This window comes from Leptinotarsa decemlineata, unplaced genomic scaffold (assembly GCF_025532065.1).
Source record: "Leptinotarsa decemlineata unplaced genomic scaffold, Ldec_3_MD MMD2_tig00000157_RagTag_RagTag, whole genome shotgun sequence".
Classification (NCBI taxonomy): Eukaryota; Metazoa; Arthropoda; class Insecta; order Coleoptera; family Chrysomelidae; genus Leptinotarsa; species Leptinotarsa decemlineata.
Genome location: NW_027412543.1, coordinates 2,983,314 through 2,998,254, shown reverse-complemented (window position 1 = coordinate 2,998,254; position 14,941 = coordinate 2,983,314). Strand labels below are relative to the sequence as shown.

The 14,941-nt window shown below is 32.0% G+C and overlaps 3 protein-coding genes across 3 annotated transcripts; 1 reads left to right on the top strand and 2 right to left on the bottom strand.

Annotated features, from left to right (window-relative positions):
• Positions 1–5,492: 5,492 nt before the first annotated feature.
• On the bottom strand, positions 5,493–6,032 carry LOC141481362 (uncharacterized). The gene has a single exon (XM_074172755.1). It carries the CDS (start codon positions 6,030–6,032, stop codon positions 5,493–5,495), a length of 540 nt encoding a protein of 179 aa, XP_074028856.1.
• On the bottom strand, positions 6,029–6,511 carry LOC141481361 (uncharacterized). Its single transcript, XM_074172754.1, has one exon. The coding sequence runs from the start codon at positions 6,509–6,511 to the stop codon at positions 6,029–6,031; it is 483 nt and encodes a 160-aa protein (XP_074028855.1).
• A 3,402-nt stretch (positions 6,512–9,913) lies between these two features.
• On the top strand, positions 9,914–13,380 carry LOC141481341 (uncharacterized). The gene is made up of 2 exons (XM_074172732.1): positions 9,914–11,392; positions 11,448–13,380. Exon 1 carries the CDS (start codon positions 10,098–10,100, stop codon positions 10,767–10,769), a length of 672 nt encoding a protein of 223 aa, XP_074028833.1. The 5' UTR covers positions 9,914–10,097; the 3' UTR covers positions 10,770–11,392; positions 11,448–13,380.
• Positions 13,381–14,941: the final 1,561 nt, after the last annotated feature.

Genomic DNA, 14,941 nt, shown 5'->3' with positions numbered 1-14,941 from the left:
GATTCTTTTTCAGAATAACAGGTGTGGAATGTATTCTTGTCATTTTATATTTGTTATGAAATATAGCACTGACACTCGATCCTATGAAATGAAATATATTGGTCGAACTGAAATTCAATTTTTTGAATGTCTAAAAATCGCAAGATATATGATTCTCTTTCAGAAAAACAGATGCAAAATGTATTGCTGTCATTTCATTTTCATGAAATGTAACACTCGATCTTATGAAATGAAATATGTGAGTCATACTGAAATATAACTTCTTGAATGTGCCTGATTCTCTTCCAGAATAACAGATGTGAAATGTATTGCTGTTATTTTATATTTGTTATGAAATATAACACTTGATCTTATAAAACGAATTATGTTGGTCGTACTAGGATACAATTTCTTGAATGAGTCTATATATCGCAAGATACATGATTTTCTTTCAGGAAAACTGATGTAAATTATAGTGCTGTCATTCTATATTTGTAAATAATCTTATGAAAAGGAAAATGTGTTTCGTACTGAAATACAAATTCTTGAATGTCTAAATATCGCAAGATACATGATTCTCCTTCGAAAAAACAGATGCGGAATGTATTGCTGTCATTCCATCATAGTTATGAAATTCAACACTTGATATTATAAAATGGAATATATTGGTCATACTTGAATACAATTTCTTGAATGAGTCTATAAATCGTAAGATACATGATTCTTTTTCAGGATAACAGATGTGGAATGTATTCCTGTTATTTTATAATTCTATATGAAATTCAACACTCGATCTTTGAAATGGAAAATGTGTGTCACACTGAAATATAATTTCTTGAGTATTTCAAAATCGCAAGATACATGTTTCTTATTCAGAAAAACAGATGCAAAATGTATTGCTGTCATTTCATATTTGTTATGAAATGTAACACTCGATCTTATGAAATGAAATATGTGGGTCATACTGAAATATAACTTCTCGAATGTGTCTGATTCTCTTTGAGAAAAACAAAGGTGGAATATATTCCTGTTATTTTATATTTGTCATGAAATTTAACAATCGATTTTCAAAATGGAATACGTTGGTCATACTGAAATACAACTTCTTGAATGTGTCTGACACTCTTTCAGGAAAACGGACGAGAAATATATTGCTATTATTTTATATTTGTTATGAAATATAAAACTCGATCTCATAATATGGAATATGTTGGTCATATTGAAATACAATTTCTTGAATGTCTTAAAATCGCAGAATACATGATTCTCTTTTGGTAGAACAGATGCGATATGTATTGCTGTTATTTTATATTTGTATGAAATATAACACTCGATCTTATAAAATGGGATATGTTGGTCATACTTGAGAGAAAATTTTGAACGAGTCTAAAAATCGCAAGACACGTGATACTCTTTCAGGAAAACGAATGAGAAATTTATTGCTGTTATTCTATATTTGTTATGGAATATAACACTCGTTCTTATAATATGGAATATGTTGGTCATATTTGAATACAATTTCTTGAACCAGTCTATCAATCGCAAGATACATGATTCTCTTTCAGAATAACAGGTGTGAAATGTATTCCTGTCATTTTATATCTGTTATGAAATATAGCACTAACACTTGATCTTTTGAAATGGAATATGTTAGTCAGACTGAAATACAATTTCTTGAATGTATAAAAATCGCAAGATACATGATTCTCTTTCAGAAAAACAGATGCAAAATGTATTGCTTTCATTTCATATTTGTTACGAAATGTAACATTCGATCTCATGAAATGAAATATGTGGGTCATACTGAAATATAACTTCTTGAATATGTCTGATTCTCTTTTAGAATAACAGATGTGAAATATATCCCTGTTATTTCATATTCGTTATGAAATTTAAAATTTGATATTCAAAATGTAATACGTTGGTCATACTGAAATACATCTTGAATGTGTCTGATTCTTTTTCAGGAAAACAGACGAGAAATGTATTGCTGTTATTCTATATTCTATAGAATACAATTTCTTGAATGAGTCTATAAATCGCAAGATACATGATTCTCTTTCAGAATAACAGGTGTGAGATGTATTTTTGTCATTCTATATTTGTTATGGAATATGTCACTGACACGTGATCTCATGAAATGGAATATGTCGGTCATACTTGAATACAATTATTTCTTGAATGAGTCTATAAATCGCAAAATACATGATTCTTTTTCAGAATAACAGATGTGAAATATATTGCTGTCATTTCATATTTGTTATGAAATATAACACTCGATCTGATGAAATGAAATATGGGTGTCATACTGAAATACAATTCCTTGAATGTCTGAAAATCGCAAGATACATGATTCTATTTAGGAAAAACAGATACGAAATGTATTGCTGTCATTTTATATTCGTTATGGAATTTAACACTAGATATTATGAAATCTAATATGTTGGTCATACTGAAATACAATTTTTTGCATGTGTCTGATTCTCTTTCAGAATATCAGATGTGAAATGTTTTCCTGTTATTCTTTATTTGTTATGAAATATAACACTCGATTTTCAAAATGAAAAATGTGGGTCATACTGAAATACCAAGTCCTTCAATGTGTCTAAAAATCGCAAGATACATGATTCTCTTTCAGAAAAACAGATTCCGAATGTATTGCTGTTATCCTGTATTTGTCATTGAATATAACACTCGATCTCATGATATGGAATATGTTGGTCAAATTTGAATACAATTTCTTGAATGAGTCTATAAATAGCAAGATACATAATTCTATTTCAAAAAACTGATATAAAATGTATTGTTGTTATTTTATATTTGTTATGAAACACTAGACTCGATCTTGTGGAATGTAATATATTGGTCATAACGAAATACACTTTCTTGAATCTGCCTGAGACTCTCAAAATACATGATTTTCTTTCAGTGAAACAGATGTGAAATGTACTGCTGTTATTTTATATTTGTTATCAAATATAACACTCGATCTTCAAAATGGAAAATGTGGGTCATACTGAAATACTATTTCTTGAATGTCTAAAAATCGCAAGATAAATGATTCTCTTTCAGAAAAACAGATGCGAAATGTATTTCTGCCATTTTATATCTGTTATGGAATATAATACTCGAACTTGTGAAATGGAATATGTGCGTCATAGTGAAATACAATTTCTTGAATGTGTCTGATTCTTCTTCAGAATAACAGATGTGAAATGTAGTGTTGTTATTTTATATTTGTTATTAAATATAATACTCGATCTTTAAAATGAAAATGTGGGTCATACTGAAATACAATTTCTTGAATGTCTAAAAATCGCAAGATACATGATTCTCCTCCAGAAAAAGAGATGCGAAATATATTGCTGTCATTTTATATTAGTTATGGAATATAACACCCGATCTTATGGAATGAAATAAGTTGGTGAATCTGAAATACAATTTCTTAAATGTATCTTAAACTCGCCAGATACATGATTCTCTTTCAGAAACTCAGATGAGAAATGTATTGCTATCATTTTATATTTGTATGAAATATAACACTCGATCTTATGAAATGGAATGTGTTGGTCATAACGAATTGCAATTTCTTGAATGTCTAGAAACTGTATGATACATGATTCTCTTTCAGAAGATCAGATGTGGAATGTATTGCTGTTATTTTATATTTGTTACGAAATATAACACTTGATTTGATGAAATGAAATATGTTGGTCATACTGAAATACAATTTCTTGAATGTGTTCAAAAATCGCAAGATTCATGATTTCCTTTCACAAAAATAGATGTGAAATGTACTGTTATTATTTTATATTCGTTATGAAATATAACACTTGATCTCATAAAATGGAATATGTTGGTCATACTTGAATTCAATTTCTTCAATGCGTTAAAAAATCGGAAGATACATGATTATTGGAAATATAACCGCTAAAATAGATACAGTTCATTCAATTCTCCCAACCTATTGGTATTAGAGTGATGTAGGTTTGTGAAGAGTTGTCAAAAAGGCCTAAATGTACCCCCTGAAAATAATGGAATAACGTTAGGTCTTTTACACCCTTGTTAGTTCTTGTAGAGGATATCGTCGATGACCAGTGCCACAAATGGTCCGATGGAGACCAGTCGAACAACGCCTTGCCCACATGATATTATTTTTGGCGTATTTGGTAGTTAATTGGCAATTGAATTGACCTTTGGGTTCGTAATTTGTTTACATAATTTCTAATTCTGGTTCATTTCACTGATAAACTGTGAAATGAGTTCCTTGTGAGGTCCTAATTTTGGAATGATAATGGTATAAACAGAGTAGGTATATGAAATACATAATTTTTTTATTTTTCCTATAATCATAATTCAAATGGGGTTTTCTTTTACAGAATAAAATATTGGTTATGGATTCACTAGTAGTTAACTCGTGAATTTCCATCGTTATCTCAATTTCCTCACATTCCTTCAATAATGCATCTCCATATAAATCATCGAAACCCGCAAGGTTATATTTCAAAAGGCATTTCGCTGAAGAAAGAAAAAATTAATGAGAGACGTAAATATTTCATTTTCTTAACAGTATAACATTGATTATTCTATATTTTTGCTCCTCCTCAATTTCCTTTTTCTCATTCGCCAGTTTTTTATGGGGCCTTCCCAGCCTGATTGAAATATTTCTTCATTTCCTTGTTCTTTCTTATTGGGTTTCTCACTATATACCTATCTGAATTAGGGATATATGTCGGAAAAATATCGTAACCCTAACATTTATTACTCATCTGTAAATGAAATAAAAAATAACCTCTGGTAGAAGTTCATTATATGTCAAAGTGAAGTGCAGTAGATTTGCGAAGAATAAAAACTCAAAGTCGTCTCCACAATTTATTATCACCCTCGGATGTTAGAACGGAAAAACCATCAAACAGAACATGTTTCGAACCTATATAGGTTCATCATCAGATGATTATTCGAAATTCTACTATAAAACTCAACATCAGTTGATGCAATGAAGTATAAAATACTTACATGGAAAAGAACATATTTTATTTCATAATGGAGAAAAGAAAATTGTCACATGTTACCAATGAACAAATGGTCACAATATGTTAATAATGAATAAATATTCCTCAGAAGTAGTAAAAAACGACGAAAGGTCACATCATATCTGTAAATAATCGAACTATGGAAGGCTTGGAGCCTCGCAAATAAAATAAATGATTACAAGTATAATAGTATCTAACCTTTTCATCCCTAATACGCCTAACGTGTCCATCATGTCTGTTTTTGAATTATCTGCAAATTATTATTTATTCCGGGTCGAAGAACGAAATTTTATATTCTTTTAGAAAAGTCAGACGTCTTTCAAAAACTTTACTTTTTTTTTTCAACAAAAACTTATATTTTCACATCAACCTTGATCACTACTAACGAATGTCAACTAAAAATGATATACAGGGTGTATTCAGATAACAATGATAAATCTATAACATTCTCCCCCTTAGTAATTGAATAACAAATTACTACTATTTTATAACATCTAAAACGATGAGTCTTGAAACTGATCGTCGAAAAATCGTGCCACTACTATTCTTCATATCGACGATCCTGATTTTACCATCTTTGGCAGGATGAACTTCCTTGATAATACCTCTCTGCCAAATATTTCTGGGTCCATTTGGATCTACCATTAAAACAACATCTCCTACACTGACAGATTTTGAATCACCATGCCATTTTGATCTCCTGATCGAACTTGGCAAATACTCCTTTGTCCATCTGAACCAGAATAAATCAGATAGTTTCTGTGCAGCACGCCAACTGGACATCAAATTCATATCTCTATCGCTGGTTTCGGTATAGGAGAGTGCAGCATACGACGGACCAATGAGAAAGTGATTAGGAGTCAATGCCTCTGCATCTTCAGAGTCCAACGAAACATATGTTAAAGGCCTAGAATTTAAAATATTTCCGCATTCAATCAAAAAAGTCTCAGAATATGTTCTGGATAGTACTTTGATTTTAAAATTTCTTTTAAAACCTTTTTTATACTTTGAATAAGTCATTCCCAACATCCTCCCATGTGAGGTGCTAGAGGAGGATTGAAAACCCATTTAATTTTTTTCATTGCACAAAATCGTAGTAATTCATCCTGGTTCAACTTCTTCAGTTCTTGAGATATTTCCTTTTCAGCTCCTATGAAGTTTTTTCCATTATCACTATATAATTCCTCAGGAAATCCTCTCCGACATCCAAACTGACGAAGTACATTGACAAATGAATTCATACTCAAATCATGTGCTATTTCAAGATGAATAACTCGAGTGACCATACAGGTGAAAATAACACCATATCTTTTTTCTCGGCTCCTCTTGACTGATACTTCTAAAGGTCCGAAATAGTCAACGCCTCTTTCAATGAAGGCCCTGATTGTGGGTTCAATCCTGCAAGGGGGTAGTTGTCCCATCATTGGGATTCTCGGTAAAGCTCTTTGATTTTTACAATGTTGACAGCTGTTCCAAGCACTTCTTACCGCTTGCCTCATTCTTAATATCCAAAATCTCATTCACAGATTGTTCACTACCATTTCTTGACCATGGTGCTGAACCATTTCATGATAATGTTGGATCAGAAGTTTAGTTTTTCTGTGGTTAGGATCTAAAACTATAGGACGTTTTGCAGAGTCGGTCAACTGAATTGACTGGTCCAGTCTTCCACTGAGCCGTATGAGTCCATCATTCTCAGAATAACTGCAAGAAAGAGTGTAAAGTCGACTTTTACTTCTGATGACCATATGTTTTTGAATTACCTGCAAATTATTATTTAATCCGGCTCGAAGGACCATATGTTTTTGAATTACCTGCAAATTATTATTTATTCCGGGTCAAAGAACGAAATTTTATATTCTTTTAGAAAAGTCAGACGTCTTTCAAAAACTTTTTTTTTTTCAACAAAAACTTATATTTTCACATCAACCTTGATCACTACTAACAAATGTCAACTAAAAACGATATACAGGGTGTAATCAGATAACAATGATAAATCTATAACATTCTCCCCCTTAGTAATTGAATAACAAATTACTACTATTTTATAACATCTAAAACGATGAGTCTTGAAACGTTAATTCAACAACATTTATAACAGGAATAATACAAAGTATGCTAAAATGAAGTCGTAAACAAAAAGTACAGTACCTATATGGAAGTTCAAGTCACAATTGTGATAGCAGATATTTTTTCAAAAGAAATATCAAGTTCTGTAGATTCGTGGTGTTTTTAAACTAACAAGCTATTCTACTATGAAATATCGAATTCATTCCATATTTTGTATGTACATAATACGTGTGGAATAATCACGTTTCGTGTTGATCAGTTATCTGAATCTCATGAAACTCAACATTCGAATGTTTCAAATTCTTCTTCACAGCTAAACTGTTGAGGAGTTTCACTGATAATTATAATTTTATGGGAGAAATTCTTTAACACGAATCTAAATTTAGCTGAAAAAACGCACATCGGAAAAAATATTTACTATACTAATAAAAAGCAAACGAATGAACTACAAAAACGGCTGCACATGATCAGGTGAAAAATATCCAGGGAATAATTATGTTCCATTTCTTTCACAGATGTTGACAAAAAAACCTTTCAGAAAGTTTTGATAAAAAATGAGAAACTGGAATGCGATTTTGTTTTGTTGAGTGGTGCGTTGTCATATGACTATCATTGTATTGTCAATATTCTATAGGATATTTTGAATTTTTTTGATATGGCCGAACAGTTTACATTCAATGAATATGCAGATATGCATGTATTTTATGGACGAGCATTTTGTAATGCTGCAGAAGCTCGTCGTCTGTATTCCGAGCATTTTCCCAATCGAACGGTACCGTCAAGAGAAACATTCGAGCGTGTCGATCGCAGCTTGAGGGAAACAGGTATGTAATAATTGATAATTAATTTGAGCACGTTGTTTTATTTCGATATTATTGTAGGTACAGTTTTGCCAAAACGAGGTGGTGAGGGCGCTCCTAGGACTGTACGTACCGTTGTATTGGAGGAAAATATTTTGGAAGCCGTCGCTGATGATCCTTCAATGAGCATCAGAAATCTATCAGAACAGTTCCATACATCCAAGTCCACTATTCATAGAATAATTAGGGAACAACTGCTCCACCCATTTCACATCCAGAAGGTACATGCCATGACACCTCAAGATTTTCCAGCACGACTGGAATATGCCAATTGGTTCATGGGTAGGCAAAGAGAGGATATGACTTTTATTAATCGAGTTTTATTCACTGATGAAGCAGGTTTCAGTAGAGATGGAGTTATCAACTCTCATAATCTCCATATATGGGCCGAAGAAAATCCCCATGGGATATTGCAAACCAAACACCAACGGAAATTCAACGTGAATGTTTGGGCTGGTATCATAGGAAACCATCTTATAGGACCATTCGTTCTACAGGACCGATTGAATGGAGAACGTTAGTTGGAGTTCATTCAGAACGATTTGAATGGACTTTTGGAACATGTTCCATTGCAAACCCGAAGAGATATGTGGTTTATGCATGATGGCGCTCCTCCTCATTTTAGTTTGATTGTGCGTGACCATCTGAACCATATTTTCCACAATAGATGGATTGGTAGAGGTGGGCCATATTCATGGCCATCGCGGTCTCCGAATTTAAATCCATTGGATTTCTTTCTGTGGGGGCATCTAAAAAGCCTTGTTTACGCTACACCTATTCACACAAGAGATGCATTGTTGAATAGAATAACATTACATTGTGAAGCCATACGAAACGACCCTGGAATGCTATTTCAAGTACAGAGAGGGTGTCTTCGCAGACTAAGAAAATGTATAGAGAGAGAAGGTGGTCATATCGAGCAGTTTCTGTAGCGGATTTTTCATTTCTGTTTGCTCTTGAGGCTCTTGAGTTTCGTTAGTTGAACGTGTTTGCATTATAAAAATTCGTTATGAACATTTTACCTATCATTTCCATTTTCCTTAAAAACTAATATTTTCGAATAATGGTAGACATCTCAGGATAAATGTTGTTGAATTAACGTTATCATTATTATTTCTGCTTTGATAATTATTCATTTCAAATAATGGTGGACGAGCGGGTTTGATGTCGTCGAGTGAAACTACATTTTTATCAAGACTCGTTGCTCCGATCGACTTTCCACACGAGTACTTTTATTCATAAAATTGTCCAAGTAACCTTAATTTGTTGAAAAATATTGAAAAATATCTGTCATTTCAAAGTTTTGGGGTGTGGACCATCGGGGGTAGTCCGTTCCTGACTTTGTAGCAAAACAACTGACTCCTGCATGAAAGCTCATCGAAGGAATTCATTTGTTTAGTCAATTACCAGAATGTGGATGATTTTGAATATTCACTTGAAAAGTTATCAAAGAAAAACATTTTTCATTTTGTAACTTCGAGGGCCCGTTACTTGGTAACGAAGGATTTTAGGAAAAAAAGTTATATGAAGTACTGGTGGTATTTTGACCCCATCTATACATTTTCGAGAGGAAAAGAGGAAGTCCAGGGACACCCTGTATAATTTATAAATTCGTTTATCATCAGAAGGAGTTAGTGCAACTTTTCTTTGATTTATTGTGGAAACCCCATGTTTTTTAATCAGATTTTCTGATACTTCAAAGTTTTTGAATAGACAATCGTAATAATTTTGAAAATTTATTTTTTGAAGAGAGGCTTTCGTTATACTTTTATCATCTTTTTTTGTTATAAATTTTTTTTATCATCCTCTTCATGCCTTTTTTATGGCATACATTTTTGACTTTAGACATATGAACTCTTTCATAATTCTTTCGTTTTTTTCATCTTTCATCAAACCTAAAATATTTTTATTTGCTTATGGAATTTTTTATCCATAGCATAGTCTCTCTTTGATATTTTTATATATGTCGATGTTTCATCGTGAGTAGACGTGTTGTAGCATAGCTCCACAGAAAAGGCAAACAAACTATCAAAAAGTGCAATAACAAATTGGAAAATCATCTTGCCATACAAGTAAGTGTTAAATTACAAGTTGTTAGTGTCATTTCAACTCTAAACTGCACGTACTAGTTAGAAGTTGCAACTATTTTTGCATCATGTCGAAAACTAGAACCAACAAGGGAGAGGACGAATTGCACACAACCATTAAAGCTGTAGTCAACAACAAACTTGTTTCATCTAACGAGTTTATAACACTCCTCTCCGATTCTATCATGGATGTAATCACAAAGATGTATGATAAAGAAATAGATGTGCTCAAGAAACAAAATGATGAACTCACAAAAGTTTTGCGAAATCAAGAACATCAAATAAAAACTCTAGTTGCTAACCAAGAATCATGTGATCGAATCCGAAGATCTAGAAATGTCATATTCTATGGCGTTCAAGAAAGTGACAATGAAAACTGCATGGACACTATTCTGGGTATAATCAATAATAAACTCAATATAAGACTTGATCTGATGAGTATTGATAATTGTTTCCGCATGAAAATTCCGGACAGAAACAATATTAAACCAATCATGACCCAGTTCTCTACGGTTTCCATTAAACAATTGGTATATAATAAAAAGAAGCTGTTGAAAGGAACGGGCATGGTAATTAGAGAAGATTTGTCTCCTGAAACACTGAAACTTTTCAAAGCGGCGGTGGAGAAAATTAAGAAAAATGGAAGATTATGGTCAAACAATGGAAATATATATGTCAAGTTAAATGACAAAGATATCATTAGTAAGATTAAGAAGTTAAGTGATATTGAAACTATGTGAAGTGAAATATTATTGCATTTTTCTTATTTCGTATTCAGATTATCTGCTCTATACAAACTTATTTACGATTCTTCTTATTTCTGTGGGACAGCGCAGTTTAGGTTACCATTTCAAATATTCAATTTTTTGTGGGTTATTTTGGTTTTGCTTTTTCATACATTCATTTATTGGAATATCATTGAACAATATGTAATTATTAGAGTTAATTGTTTATAAATAAGTTGTTCGCCCTGAACCGCTGGTATATTTTTCTTTTTTTGAACTTCATCTTGTCATTGTGATTGTAGCATTTTCAATTTTTTTTATTTTTTTATTTTTGCACAAATAATATCAAATAATCAATTGTTGTGGGCTAGTGCAGTTGGTCCGTACCCACAGTGACTGTTAATTTTTTGTGGTTTGGAAGGTCTTACCTTTTTTAAACTTCTACTTATTCAGTTGTAGAATATTAGAATTTTTTAGAATTGGAAATAGACTTCGAGAGAATATTTGGGAAAATTTAATAAATATTAATAAACAGAATGGATTATCTTAGTGTAGCTTGTTTAAACGTACGATCTTTGCTACCATCACTTCGTGACGTAAAAAATATACTACAGCAAAATGAATACGATGTTTTTTTGGTATGTGAGACATGGCTGTTTGATCATATTACTGATGTAGTCTTAAATATTGCAGATTATGTATTATACAGAGGAGACAGGAATGCTCGGGGTAGAGGTTTATGTGTTTATGTAAAAAATAAGTATCCTAATGAATTGATTGTAAAGAATGATAAAAATAATTGGGAACAATTGTGGATTAAACTGACAATCCATAAACAAACATTTGGTATAGGTGTGATTTATAAACCACATGACCAAACAGCCAATGATTTTCTTGATGAATTTGAAGATTCTTTGGGATACTTATTTCCAACTGTTGATGAAATGGTGTGTTTAGGTGATTTCAACATAAATTTTATTGAAAAAAATGCGGTTGTCAACAAATTGAATCATATTTTGGAGGTATTTGATCTAGCCCAGGTAATTGACGAACCAACAAGAATAACTGATAGCTCAGAATCGCTGCTTGATTATATTATACTTAAGGAAGAAAACTTGATTGAGAAAGGTATTATTCATAATGATATATCAGACCACTGTATTGTAAATTGCAAGCTTAATGTAAAAAAGAAAACGACTTTCAAGATGTATACTTATAGGTGTTTCGAAAATTTTAATGAACAATTATTTCTTCATGATTTGAGAAATATATCATTTTTCCGCATTTTCGATCAAGAAGGCGTGGATGAAAAAGTATCTTACTTGGTAAATTGTTTAACTAGCATATTTGATCGGCATGCCCCTATAATAACTTCGAAAATTACAAAAAAGAAAGCTCCTTGGCTGACATTTGCCTTACAACAAATGATGAATGAACGAAATAAAGCTCTGAATAAATATAAACGAACAAAGTCAGTCGCTCATTTTCAATTGTATAAAGATCTCAGGAATTATACAAACCAAGCAATAAAAAGGGAGAAAAGGGCATACTTTTTGTATCAGTTTGAGAATTCCGATTCAAAAAAGCTGTGGCAAACACTGAGAACAAATAACTTCTTGAAAAACAAAAATCAAGAAATTCCTGAAAATCTAAAGAAGCCAAGTGAAATTAATAATTTTTTAATAAATTCCATTCCAAATGTTGCCCCACCTGAATATCTTATGAATTTTTACAGCACCAACAATATTATTCCTTCCACTTTTAAATTCAAAGAAGTCAATGACACTTTTGTATATGACAGCATTTGTAAAATTAATTCCAATGCAATGGGCTGTGATGGGCTGAATGTTAAACTTATCAAACTTTGTTGTCCTCTAATTGTGCCATATATTACACACATCATAAATTTCTGCCTTTCAAGGGGTGTTGTCCCTACTGTTTGGAAAAGAGCAGTGGTTCAAGTTCTACCCAAGAAACAAAATCCTTCAGAATACAAGGATCTTAGAGGAATAAGTATCCTACCCATGCTTTCCAAGATTCTAGAAAGATCCATTGAAGTACAGATAAGACAGCATTTAGCCGACCACTCACTATTGCCTGTTGTTCAATCTGGCTTTCGTAAAGGCTACAGCTGTACGACAGCCTTACTTAATATAGTCGATGATATCATTGCCTCAATGGATAAAGGTCTGTGTGCAATATTGGTACTGCTGGATTTCAGCAGAGCATTTGACACTATCAACTTCAAATTACTGCTTAATATTTTGCACTATATAGGTTTTCCATAGGTTTTTCAGAATCGGCTGTTGGCCTTATACAAAATTATTTAGACAATCGTAAACAGTGAGTAAAAATTGAATCAAATCAGTCCGAATATATGACATTGAACTCGGGGGTGCCTCAAGGTTCAATCCTGGGCCCTTTACTTTTTTCTGTGTATACCATCAATTTAATAAAATCTTTAGAACAATGTAAGATTCATGTCTATGCTGATGATACACAGATTTATCACACTTTTCCTCCGCAGTTAGCAGATGATGCTTCTGAAATAATTAATAGGGAACTGGCGACGTTCATTAATTTTGCTTCTGAACATTGTTTACTAATAAATTGCGCTAAATCTAAAGTAATGTTATTTGGTTCTATGTATAATCGGGCTAGATTTCAGTTTCCTATTAATATAGAAATTAATAATGAATTGATCCCTGTTGTTGAAGAAGCTAAAAACCTAGGCATTATCATAGAGGCAGACCTAAGATTCGAAAAACATGTTAATCAATTGATTCGACGGGCATATGGTTCACTAAAACTGATTTATGGAAACAGGCATTTAATTCCTCGAAAAATCAAAATGAAACTGTGCGAAACATTAGTTTTATCACATTTTAATTTCGCTGACTCTGTCTATGGTCCGAACTTAACAACTTTTTACAAAAATAAAATTCAAAAAGTGCAGAATTCCTGTTTGAGGCTAATATACGGCGTGAGAAAAATCAGAGAATATCACATAAATTAATTGAGATTGGATGGTTGAATATGGAAAATAGAAGAGTTCATCATGCAGTCACTTTATATTACAAAATTATTCTATCTAAAACTCCTTCATATTTGTACAACAAAATATCTTTCAGGACAGACATACATAATTTAAATCTACGATTTAAAGGGTTATTATCCCCACCTAAATTCAAAACTGAAATGTTCAGACGATCTTTCACCTACCAAATTTATAATTTATATAATTCCGTTCCTGAAAGTTTGAAGAACCTCAGTATTACTTGCTTCAGATCAGAATATAAAAATAATTTATTCAAAACACAAGTCTAGATACCCCTCTGCCCCGCTGCCAAACCAACAAACGTAACGATTTTCGTCACTTATCACTCATTTCTCTCATTGTCTATTTGTCAATTACATGTACAAACACATATGAATTCTTCGACGCACTGTATTAGGGTTAAGTGGAAGAACATTTTCGTAGTAAAACTATCGTTTGTCTGCAGAAAATGAACTTCGCCCTTTATTTTCAGAAATGTTTTTTTTTTTTTTGCATACAATGTTAAAATCTATATGTATATTATTTGAAAATAATAAAGACCTTTATTATTATTATTATTATTATAAATATCATCAGTGAAAAAGTAGTAAATCACTGAGTCAGTATCTGTATATAACAGTTCGGCTTTTTCATTAAATTTACGTTTGATTTAATCATAATTGGAGTCATACAAAATGGTCTTTGAAATTTCTAAAACGCTGAAACCTACATAAATGATTCATTCAATTTTATATTAACTCTGTTCATTTCAATCACTACTATGTCATCGTCAAAAATGGTTATCTAGCTTTCTGCTCCATATCCACCCTCCCATTTGGTACATAACTAAACTTCTTTATATTTACGGCAATTCTCGATTGTTTTTCCGAATACATTTTCATTCATTAGCTTGAAGAAATTCTTTTCGAAATAATGTTTACTCTTTTTTCTCAACATCGTATTTGAATCAATATAAGTTTTTCAACCAAGGTATTTGCTTAAATTTCAAAATTTTCACGAATATTTTCAAGGAAAACATTCATCGTCTTCATCGTCGGAATCATCATCATCCGTCTCCCTAGGAAATAGGTCCCACTGATGGCCCATCATAGTCCACCTCGTCATCATTCCACAGGCCATAATACAGGTT

Coding starts and splice junctions, on each gene's coding strand:
- LOC141481341 (XM_074172732.1), top strand. CDS start 10,098: ATGTCGAAAACTAGAACCAACAAGGGAGAGGACGAATTGCACACAACC.
- LOC141481361 (XM_074172754.1), bottom strand. CDS start 6,511: ATGAGGCAAGCGGTAAGAAGTGCTTGGAACAGCTGTCAACATTGTAAA.
- LOC141481362 (XM_074172755.1), bottom strand. CDS start 6,032: ATGACTTATTCAAAGTATAAAAAAGGTTTTAAAAGAAATTTTAAAATC.